Source organism: Orycteropus afer, unplaced genomic scaffold, assembly GCF_000298275.1.
Source record: "Orycteropus afer afer isolate SDZICR_OR568_19922 unplaced genomic scaffold, OryAfe1.0 scaffold00010, whole genome shotgun sequence".
Taxonomy (NCBI): Eukaryota; Metazoa; Chordata; class Mammalia; order Tubulidentata; family Orycteropodidae; genus Orycteropus; species Orycteropus afer.
Genome location: NW_006921597.1, coordinates 11,336,478 through 11,348,645, shown reverse-complemented (window position 1 = coordinate 11,348,645; position 12,168 = coordinate 11,336,478). Strand labels below are relative to the sequence as shown.

General features: G+C 42.9%; 1 protein-coding gene across 1 annotated transcript in view; it reads left to right on the top strand.

The window, feature by feature from the left end:
* The window catches only part of SYCP1 (synaptonemal complex protein 1), a 163,969-nt gene that overhangs the window by 134,952 nt on the left and 16,849 nt on the right, over positions 1-12,168 (top strand). The window contains 2 exon segments of the mRNA XM_007948815.1: positions 63-122; positions 2,818-2,997. Coding sequence (XP_007947006.1) covers positions 63-122; positions 2,818-2,997 — 240 coding nt within the window.

Below are 12,168 nucleotides of genomic sequence, written 5' to 3'. Positions count from 1 at the left end.
GTAATATAAATATCCATTTGTGGTAATAGTAATACTTACGTTCTCTTTTGTGTTTTTAATAGGAAAAGCTCAAAAGAGAGGCAAAAGAAAACACAGTTAGTCTCAAAGACAAAAAAGACAAGGTAAGAGTTTTGTATAATCTTCAATTCTCATAGTTTTCTTTATAACCAGTTTTTAACATCAACTTATAAATAATTTTTGTTCGTAAATGAGAAAAGAACATTCTAAATATTCTATATAAATTCATTTCCTAAATTGTTTATTTCCATTAATTAGGGTTTCCAAAGTTGTAAATCTTTATGGAAGCAGACTGTTGCATTTTTCTATTGTGGAGCAGCTGGTGGGTTCAAACTACTAACCTTTTAGTTAACAGCTGAGTGCTTACCCCACTGCACCACCAGGGCTCCTTAAAATTTTTAAAGCATTAATCATTTGGAAACTTAATAAGACCATTTTAGTGTCTCTCTCTCTCTCTCTCTCTGATCTGTTTATAGTATTATCTTAAATTAGTTAAGTACTTCTGTGTTTCTTGAGAAATTTCCAATGTTAGAGACAGAATATTTTTATAAAAAATTCTAGTGCTTTTATTTAGATTATCTCTAATATTGGGTTTTGAAAGGGCTTGATAAAGTACCTATTTTCTTCATTTAGTTCTGAATTACTTGAGATAGAAAAAGGAGAACAAAAATGGTATCTTTATTATTTATAATGGAGAATGTGGTGTAATTATTTGTAGCAAGATAATTTACTAATTGTAAAATGCCAAATTAAATTTACCTACTCTGTCACAGGTAGAGCAGGACTGGGACAAGTCTATCCACTTGATGACTTGCTTTTGTAAAACCTATGGTATAAAGAAGAACAACAGAAATATGTTTTCTCTGATTCCCAAAAGGAAAAGGAAGGAAGAAGCTGGATTATATACATGCCCAGTTTCTCCTTCCAGATTCATTAATTACATCACATCGCTTCTGCCATAAAGAAACAAAGAAATTAGGAATATTACTGTAATAGTGTTCTTTACCCATGGAAGGAAGTACTAGGTATGAGGAAGAAGATTATCCCTCATCATCTAACCCATTTGGCAATGAACAATTTTTATTACAATTTTTTGTTAAAATAATTAAGTATATTCTTTATACACAGGGATACACACTTCTAAATCCTCACAGGTGTTGCTCTGATTACAATTAAAATGGAAATAACAATCAGAATAGTCTGGGAATAGGTCTGTTACAAAGTATAGAAAGTGTTAAAATTTTGTTAACTTTGGGTTCAAAGAAAAGGAAAGTAAGAAAGATTGAACTTATAAATGAATATTGAATGCCTCATGTATCTAGAAACTATATGAGACACTTGAACATATTACTTTTGAGGAAATTACTAGTATAATAAAATTATCCAGCAGAGTTAGTATCTTAGAAAAGAATCTGATGAAAAAAAAAATGGTTAGATACTATTTTTTAAATATCAGATATGTTCATATTATGAAAGTATGTATCACATATTCTTATAGTTATGTTTTTGAGTTATGATAATATATAATTCTAGTAATATATACATTTAATTATATCTATTAGTAAGTAGGTTAATAATTACCCTTTATATGGGGGCCTGGATAGATATGTTGAAAATAATTGGAACATGATAAAAGAAATGATTTAAAAAATTCGTTGTACTTTTGTGTGCTATACTTTATTGCCCTAAATTTTTAAATATCATAAGCCTTGTGTATAATAATCATTAGATTTACCAAACATTTCTGATTTGAAGCAAGTTACTTCTCAGTGCTTCAGTTTCCTCATATATAAAGGGATAATAAGAGCACTCATCTTCTAGAGTTGTTATGAGGATTAAATGAGATAATATTTGTAAAGTATTTTAAATAATGCTTGACACATAGCAAGTACCATATGAATGTCTGTTTTAAAAAACAAAACAGAGAAAATTGTGACTGTTCTGTATTTATGTGTCACTTGAAATGTAACATTCAGGAAAGAATGAAAACTACATTTTCATGATGTATGATGAAAAGGGTTATTTCAGTATTCTGGAATATGGAGTGCATTTTGTTTTAGGTTATCAGGAAAATGTCAATTTCAAGATATGGTCACAAGGTGGTGCCATGACTCTAAGTTGCCATTCTCAAGACTTGGGAGGAAAGCAGTTACACTTTGGAAGTGGTGGTGGTGGTGGTGGTGATGTGTGTGTGAGAGAGAGAGAGAGAGAGTGAAAAAGAAAGAGAGAGAGAGAGGGAGAGAGAGAGAGAGAGAAAGACTCCTGATGAGTCCAGAGAGCAAATATAGAAATATGTAGGAAAAAAAATACAGAAATGGAACTCTGAAAAAATTCCTACCTGCTAGAAAAATGATTATGAAATGACTGATTTTTCTAGCAGGAAAAATGATTACGAAATGACTGATCACTAGATGTCAGCTAGAAACTTACAAACATCTAATTTAGCTCCTTGATTGTAGAGATGGATAAAGTTAAGCCTAGAGATATGTGGTGATTTATTTCAAATCATGACGCAAGATAATAAAAGATCCAAAAGAAAAGAGCATATCACTTGACTCCTAGTCCAATGTTTTTATAGTGCACACAATTGTGTACACACAGTGATCCTGCAGTCTGCCTTCCTGTTGTAAACTCACTGATAACTAAACCATCAAACTTGTGAGAGTATTGTCCTTGTAGCCCCCTTTTTTGGTGCTCCATTCTTTCATGTGAGTGATTATCAAAATTATCTTCAGAGAGATGGTGGTGTCTGAAAGAATGACATTTAATGATTTCATTCACTTTTGTTGTTCAATGCAGAAAACACAGACATCTTTATTGGAAACACCTGAAACTAGTTATCGGAAATTTGATTTTAAAGGCACTCCTTCGCAAAATGTATATAGAAATTTTACACCAACTGACCATGGCAAATGCAAAGATAAAAGAGACTATTTGTGGACATCTGCCAAAAATACTTTATCTACACCATTACCAAAGGTTGGTTGCTAACATTTCCATGATAGTAATACTATTTATATTTTTAGTTAAAACAAAAAGTTTCTAGTATTGTTGTGCCCAGTTCTTGAATCCCCAAAAACCACCAAGGAGCCGATTCCACTGCAAAAGCCTAGGGGTTGTTTATTCAAGCTCGAGCTAGGACCCTCAACCGTCACCGACACAGCGGTTCAGGATTGAGAGCCCCGAACAAAGGGAAAGGGGGTCTTTTATCGGGGATGGAGCAGGTACGGGGAAGTGTCAATCAGAAAATTACAGGATTGGTTGTCATTTTTCAAATTGTGTGTTGTCTCTAGTTGATTGGCTCTGTCCTGTGGCCGAGGCCGCAAACTGCTGTTTCTAGGAATTTTAAGTTTTTCTGATATTTACTGATTGGTTGTTACTAGGGGGTAGAAAAGGAAGGGAGGGGGTCTTAGGACTCTGTGAGGTAAAGCCCTGAGGCGTGGGGAACAGTCACCGGCACTAATGGCTCCTAGTTAAAGAATAATTACCTGGAGGGCATTAGTACAACGTGTGGTCTCACATTCCCCCCTTTCTCTTGGCACTAAACTTAATCATGAGTTTGTTGTCTGCTACCATATACGGGTTATAGTGCACTGTATCAATACCTGAATCGTCTTGATGGGCTAGTTGATACTGTTGCCTGAGGACCATGAGTTGTACAGAGTTCACTCTCTCTCTTACAAAGTTGACTAGCTTATTTAGAATATAAGGACAATTGTGAGTAAAATTAGTCCTATAATGACTGGTCCAGTGATAGCAGATAATAGAGACGTTAGCCAGGGAGAAGAATTAAACCAGCCCTCATACCATCCCTGGTTTTGATTACGTTCTCTTTTTCTTTTTTCTAGTCCTTCTCTTACTTTAGCCATGGAGTTTCTTATGACTCCTGAGTGGTCTATATAATAACAACATTCCTCCCCTAGGGCAGCACAAACTCCCCCTTGTTGTTGGAAGAGGATATCCATACCTCTTTTTAGTTGTAAAGTTAGTTCTGCTAAAGAGGTTAGGGATTCTTGGAGTTTGGTAATGGATTCTTCGAGTCTTTCTATATCCTGGTCAGTTGCTGCTCTGAGTGAACTATATTGCTGATGCTGGTTTATGATAAACATAATTCCTGTTCTAGCTCCCACTAGTCCTAATTCTAATAGAACAGTTAAAGTTACAGCAGAGACTGGTTCCCATTTGTCTTGGTGAGGAACAGTCTCCCATTTATCTAGAAATTCGTTATACTGGTGGTATAATATATGAGGTACTAAATAGACTAATACACAAAAGTCTTTGGTCTGTTTAAGAACTTGCCCATGGAGGCAAGGGGATAATCCTGAGGAGCAAGCCCACCATCTGTTGGGGGGTGGCACATAGTACACAGTTTGATTTATAGTTGTTTCAGTGTGGTTGCAGAGGTGTCTGTGAGTTTGTGGGATCTGTCTTATGCAGGTCCCTGTCCCTATGACAGAAAGTAAGGTTAGTTGTCCAGGTTTTTTACAATTCCATCTACAGGTTTTGTGAGTTTCTGACTGGTTGAATTTCCCTATAAATGCAATACCTTCATAATAGGGGGGTTTGATATCATAGCATAGCCAACAAGATTCTGTTAAATTAGATTGGGTTAGATTTAGTAGCCGGAAGGTTTGGTCCATAATTTTCCAAAGGGGGTCCTCCCGCAAATTCTGAACTGGGGCCAACACGTTGCGAGAGGAGGAATTTCGAATTAATGTGCTGTCCCGACTATTGGACGGTAGGATGGGTGTTAATTGTGGGGTTAACACTGTGTTAGGCCCGATTACTATGGGGGGTGTCCAGGATTCAATTTTCAGTCTGATATTAAAAATGACTCCATTGTCATACCCCCTTTGATATAGTCGAAGTCCCCAAGATCTACCCAGGTATACCCAGGTCCTATATTGTTTTCCTGATTCTGTAAATCAAATCTTAATAGGATTACAGGCAAAATTCATACATGGACCAGCTCCGGTATACTTGTCTCCTGTGGCATAAGTCTATTTGCAAAAACTAAAATAATTAAAGTTTGGAGGATTTACTCTTTCCACTTCGATAAGGTCCCAAGTTGAGGAGAGTTTCCAGTAAGTAGTTCCGGTGGTTTCACACCCCCACGCCCTGCAGTAAAAGTCTGAGGTCCCCCCACACTGGTTTGCTAAAGCTCTGTTTCTTCCTCCTCCTGGACAAACATAAAATGGTTATTTCACGAAGTTTGTGACGGAGCTCTGGGTGTCCACAGCCTATTCCAAAATTACCGAGCCCTCCAGGGGTGCAGGGACGTTTACAGTTGGGTTTACCTGAGCATTTGGGAGTGCCGTTTTTGTTGGTTTCCCAGTCCACAATGTCCCAGGATCCAGACGCCAATTGGCACAAGTCAAAGTGTAGGGTGGGCCACCAGGTATTAGGGGGATGGTAGCCCGTTGTGGAGTTGACAACATCCCCTGTGCCCGATGTAATTACCCAGGTTAATTGCTGGGGTGCATGTGGGTTAGATGAGGGATTTGCATAGTTACCAGTTATTACCACTATTACTAGTAAGGTCCACATCGCTGGAGTTTTAGTTTGAGTGGATTATTGGGGTCCTTGGAGACACGCCACGGTGGGTTCTGGCCAGGGTCGGCTTTATGGGCGTGGGTATGATGAATCCAGGAGGTTATTCCGTCAATTTTGAGCGTGGTGGGTGTTGCTAGGATCACGACGTACGGTCCTCTCCAGCGAGGTTGTAGAGTTTCTTGTCGATGTCTTCGCACGTACACCCAATTACCTGGTTGGTACTGGTGAGGTTCGAGAGGGGGATTAGATTGGTAGAGGGCCCTTCAATTCGGCCAGATGTCCTGTTGGGTCTGTTGCAGGACTTGAAGAGAATAAATGAGTTCATAATTATCAATTTCACATAACAAATCAGACTGGAATCTGGGAGTAATGGGTGGAGGTCTACCAAAGACAATTTCAAAAGGTGTCAAACCCAATTTATAATCGGAGTTACGAACCGAAATAGGGCGAAGGGGAGGAGAGTCACCCAGTCCCCGCCAGTCTCTATGGTTAATTTGGTTAAGGTCTCTTTTAGTGTTCTGTTCATTCTCTCTACCTGGCCTGAACTTTGGGGCCTGTAAGCACAGTGTAATTTCCAATTAGTCCCAAGAATAGTTGCTAAATCTTGTATTACCTTAGACACAAATGCTGGTCCATTATCTGACCCTATTGTAGTAGGAAAGCCATACCTGGGTAGGATGTCTTCAAGTAGTTTCGTGGCTACGACGTGGGCCATTTCTTTCTTGGTGGGGAAAGCTTCTACCCACCCTGAAAAGGTATCTATAAAGGCTAATAAATATTTATATCCGTATTTACCAGGTTTTACCTCTGTGTAGTCCACTTCCCAGCAGGCTCCTGGTGTGTTGCCCCTTGATCTGGAGCCTAGATTCGGAGGGTTTTTAGTAACATTGGTTAATTGACAAGCTTTACAGTTAGAGACAATCGTTTCAATTTTGGATTGTGCATGTCTAATTATTACGTCGGCCCGTTTTAGTAATTCATGCATCTTTTTAGTTCCTAAATGGGTGGCTTGATGTATTTTGAATAAGATCTCTTCTCCCAGTTTTTCAGGGAGGATAGCTTTGTGATCCGCCAATTTCCACCAGTTGCATACGTACTGAGATCCGGGTAGTTGTTTAATCCATTCTAAATCTTCTTCAGCATAATTAGGGTTTGTTGGTAAGGTAGGGCTTCCAGCATCAGGTAGGTTGGAAGTTAATACCCAGTTGGTAGACTGTGCAATTTCTCAGGCAGTTTGGTCTGCTAAATTATTGCCTTGGGCAACAGACGAGGTGGCCTTCTGGTGTCCCGGACAATGAATGATGGCAAGTTTCTTAGGGAGCCATAGGGCAGCTAGTAGATTTAAGATCTTGTTTTTATTTTTAATTGCCTTCCCTTCTGTGGTCAATAGCCCCCTTTCCCGATAAATTGCCCCGTGAGTATGTGCCGTGGCAAAAGCGTAACGACTGTCTGTATATACATTCAGTTTTCTGTCTTTTCCTAAAGTTAGGGCTTTGGTCAATGCTATTACTTCGGCTCGTTGAGCTGATGTTTCGGCTGGTAATGGCTCAGCCCAAACTATTGTGGTTTCCGTCACCACTGCCGCCCCTGCATACCTTTGTCCATCACGCACAAAGCTGCTCCTGTCTGTATACCAGGTGACCTCGGCATCTGGCAAGGGTGTGTCTCGCAGGTCAGCTCGGGTTCCATGTACTTGAGCCAGAATGTCGATGCAATCATGGAGTGGAGCTCCCAAATCCGGATCTGGTAACAGGGTGGCAGGGTTCAGTGCTGTAGGTGACTGGAAGATAATCTTAGTTGGGTTCAATAACAGTCCTTGATAGTGGGTAAGTCGTGCATTACTGAGCCATCAATCAGGAGGTCGCTTAAGAGTTCCTTCTATGGCATGCGGGGTGGTAATATACAGTTCTTGTCCCAGTGTAAGTTTACCCGCATCTTTGACTAGCAATGCTGTTGCTGCTATTATGCGTAGGCACGGGGGCCATCCCGCCACCACTGGGTCTAATTTCTTTGAGGGATAGGCTACTGGTCTTTTCCAGGGGCCTGTTGTTGTTATGTGCCATCGAGTCGGCCCCGACTCATAGCGACCCCTCCTTGGGTTTCCGAGGCAGTATCACTACGGAAGTAGGATTGCCCAACCTTCCTTCCGAGGAGTGGCTGGTGGGTTTGAACCGCCAGCCTTCTGGTTAGCAGTCAAGTGCCTTAGCCACTATGCTACCAGAGCTCCTTCCAGGGGCCTAGGTGTTGGATTACAACTCCCTTTGCTATCCCCTTATTTTCATCAATGTATAGATGGAAGGGTTTTGTCACATCAGGCAGTCCAAGGGCAGGAGTGGACAAAAGGGCGTTTTTAAGTGAATTAAAGGATTTTTCCATGGCCTCTGTCCACTGAAACTTCTGCCCCTCTTTGGTCGCTTCATAGAGAGGTTTTGCTAATTCTGCAAAACCTGGTATCCAGAGTCTACAGTAACCGGCTGATCCTAGGAACTCCCGCACCCCACGAGGGGTGTTGGGTCTGGGGATTTTTAGTATAGTCTCTTTATGGGCCCTAGTCAGCCATCTTTGTCCATCTTTTAACATATACCCCAAATAGCTCACCTCGGGTTGGCAAAGCTGAGCCTTTTTAGCTGAGGCTCTGTAGCCCATGTCTCCTAATGTCTGGAGTAAGTCTCTGGTTCCTTGGAGACAGGTCTCGTAGTCTGCTGCAGCAATCAGGAGATCATCTACATATTGTAACAACGTGAGACTGTGGTGGTCGGATTGGAACTTACCCAGGTCATCATGTAGTGCCTCATCGAAGATTGTAGGCGAGCTCTTGAACCCCTGGGGAAGCCGTGTCCAGGTTAGTTGCCCACTGATGCCCTCTGTCGGGTCAGTCCATTAGAATGCAAATAGGTCCTGGCTCTTTGGGGCTAGTGGTAGACTGAAAAAGGCGTCTTTAAGGTCTAAGACTGAGTACCACTGGTGATTCGGGGGTAAAGAACTTAGGATGGTGTATGGGTTAGGAACAGTAGGATGAATGTCCATGACCCGTTTATTGACCTCTCGGAGGTCTTGCACCGGTCTATAATCATTGGAATGAGGTTTCCGAACAGGGAGCAGAGGAGTGTTCCAAGCAGACCGGCAGGGTCGGAGTATCCCCAGTTTTAACAGACGCCGGATGTGGGGAGTTATGCCTTCTCAGGCTTCCCGTGACATAGGGTACTGGCGGACTCTGACTGGGTCCGCTCCAGGTTTAATTTCCACATAAACTGGTGGCCTATGTTTAGCTAACCCAGCGCCTCCAGTTTCAGCCCATGCCTTGGGAAAAGCTGATAACCACTGTTTCACCTCTTCAGACGGGGGAGGAGGGGGTTGCTGGTGGAGCCTATACTCATCTTCTAGGTTTACAGTCAACACTTGTATAGGTTGGCCCCTACTGTCCATAACGGTTGCCCCTCCTTTTTGAAAGTGGATTTGTGCTCCTATTTTGGTTAATATATCTCTCCCCAGGAGTGGATAGGGGCATTCTGGAATTACCATGAACGAGTGGGATACTTGTCCCACGCCGAGATCCACTGTTCTTTGGGTAGTCCATGAATATTGATTTGTTCCCGTAGTGCCCTGGACCCAGGAAGTTTTGTTAGATAGTTTCCCTTGGGGTTTGAGTAAGACTGAATGCTGTGCTCTGGTGTCCACTAGGAAATCAATTGGTGTCCCCTCCACTTGAAGGGTTACCCTGGGTTCGGGGAGGGGAACTGAACCCCGTCGCCCCTAATCACTGAGTTCCCCCAATTCTAGTACTTTAGTCTGTGGTTTATGAGTTCTCTTATTTGGACATTCCTTTGCCCAGTGTCCTTCTTCCTTGCAATGGGCGCACTGATTCTTGCCTAGCTTGGGGCGTCTTCCTGTGGGAGGGTTCCCCTTACCTCGGTATTTTGCAATTTTTTGCAGTTGTTGTTCTCTTTCTTGGACGCTCCCGGCTGTTGAGGCAAGTAGGATTTTTGCAAGGTTCCGAATGTTCCTGTCACTGGCTGCTGCTAGTGCTCTGGCTTGTCGGTCCTCTGGACTTTGCCTGTGATTATAAACCCTTTCTGCAACTAACATTAGATCCTGAATACTTTTTTCATTTAGTCTGTTGACTTTTTGTAATTTCTTCCTAATATCTGAGGCTGCTTGTTTCACAAAAGCCATGATTAGTGCAGCCTTAGTTTCAGGCGCTTCCGGATCCATGGGGGTATATTGACGAAATGCCGCCATTAATCTTTCTAAGAAAGCGACAGGACTTTCGTCCCTCCCTTGCTGTACGTCACCTACCTTAGCCAAATTAGTGGGCTTCCTTGCGGCTGCCCTGAGACCTCCCATTAGAGTCTGACGGTACACCCGGAGTCTCTCCTTACCTTCAGTAGTGTTGAAGTCCCAATTAGAACGAGTCAAAGGGAAGGTGGCATTAATCACATCTATATTAGTAGTGGGTTGCCCGTTATCCCCCAAAACAGTTTTCCAGGCCTCTATCTGGATCCTCTCACGTTCTTCAGTAGTGAACAAGATTTGAAGGAGTTGTTGGCAGTCGTCCCAGGTGGGCTGGTGAGTAAACAAAATAGTTTCTAGGAGATCGGTTAAATCTCTGGGGTTATCTGAAAATTTGGCATTCTGAGTTTTCCAATTATACAGGTCACCAGTGGCAAAAGGCCAATAGTGGAGTTGCTGATTGCCGGTTGCGTCTGCAGGCCCTGCAGCCCGCAACGGCAAAACTGTGGAATCTGCTAGTCCACTAGGGGGCGCTGCGTGCTGCATTCTTCCACGGGTACTGGCCGCGGGGCCTGCTGCTGCCGCCATTGTCCCACTATCGTCCCACTATCGTTCGGAGCTTGGGGCAACGCACCCTCTGCAGCTGCAATACCTGCTGAAGGGGTTTGATAAGGGGGCGGGAAAAGGAGTTCTTCCTCTGTCCCCCCTTGGAATACTGGGTGGGTTGGCGCCGAAGGTTTAATCTCAGGTCCCTTCTTCCGGTCAGTATAAGTCTGTGCTGCCAGGATAGTCTTAGGTGCCTGCTTAGGACGAGAAAGAGGTAATAGTGTCTTTAACCAGAGGGGTGGATTCTCTACTAAAGCCTGCCATATGATAATACATGATCCCTGGTCTGGGTGTCCCCAGCTGGATCGGAATACAACTTCTTTCACCCTTAAAATAATTTGGAGATCAAATGTGCCCTCGGCCGGCCACCCTACGTTGAACGTAGGCCACTCTGAAGTACACAGGGTCACAAGTTTCCTTTTCTTTATTTCTAAACTTAAATTATGTGCTCTTTGCCTAACTTCTTTAAAGTTACCAGTCAAAAGAGAAAGAGGAGTCGTCATAGTCTGTCCCATTTCGTCCGTCCACCAAATCACAAACACTGACACACAACAAATAGACACACAAAAGGACGAACAAAGAATGCCTTCCACAAATTGGAAGCAAAACCGAAAGTGGGACGACGGCCTCACGCCGTGCTGCGGAAGCAACCCGCTTCGTCCCTTTACCAATTCAGGATTCCAGATTGGAGGGCTTCCACTTCCTCCCTGGATTGGAGGGCTTCCACTTCCTCCCTTCCCGAAGAGGTCCTGGGACGTCTCCCAGATCCTCCGGCTGACGGCCCGCCCGTGCATCCACTTAGGCCAAAGTCAGCTCTACAGAAAACGGGCCTAGGTATTACACGAAAGACTTGTGCAAATATCAAACAGTTAAACACACTTACCAGCTGGCCGCAACCCCCTGGGTCGGGAGTCCTGGGGTGTCTGGGGATCCCGGACGAGCCCCCAAATGTTGTGCCCAGTTCTTGAATCCCCAAAAACCACCAAGGAGCCGATTCCACTGTAAAAGCATAGCTCGAGCTCGGACCCTCAACCGTCACTGATGCAGCGGTTCAGGATTGAGAGCCCTGAACAAAGGGAAAGGGGTCTTTTATCGGGACGGAGCAGGTATGGGGAAGTTTCAATCAGAAAATTACAGGATTGGTTGTCATTTTTCAAATCGCACGTTGTCTCTAGTTGATTGGCTCTGTCCTGTGGCCGAGGCCGCAAACTGCTGTTTCTAGGAATTTTAAGTTTTTCTGATATTTACTGATTGGTTGTTACTAGGGGGTAGAAAAGGAAGGGAGGGGGTCTTAGGACTCTGTGAGGTAAAGCCCTGAGGCGTGGGGAACAGTCACCGGCACTAATGGCTCCTAGTTAAAGAATAATTACCTGGAGGGCATTAGTACAACGTGTGGTCTCACATTCCCCCCTTTCTCTTGGCACTAAACTTAATCATGAGTTTGTTGTCTGCTACCATATACGGGTTATAGTGCACTGTATCAATACCTGAATCGTCTTGATGGGCTAGTTGATACTGTTGCCTGAGGACCATGAGTTGTACAGAGTTCACTCTCTCTCTTACAAAGTTGACTAGCTTATTTAGAATATAAGGACAATTGTGAGTAAAATTAGTCCTATAATGACTGGTCCAGTGATAGCAGATAATAGAGACGTTAGCCAGGGAGAAGAATTAAACCAGCCCTCATACCATCCCTGGTTTTGATTACGTTCTCTTTTTCTTTTTTCTAGTCCTTCTCTTACTTTAGCCATGGAGTTTCTT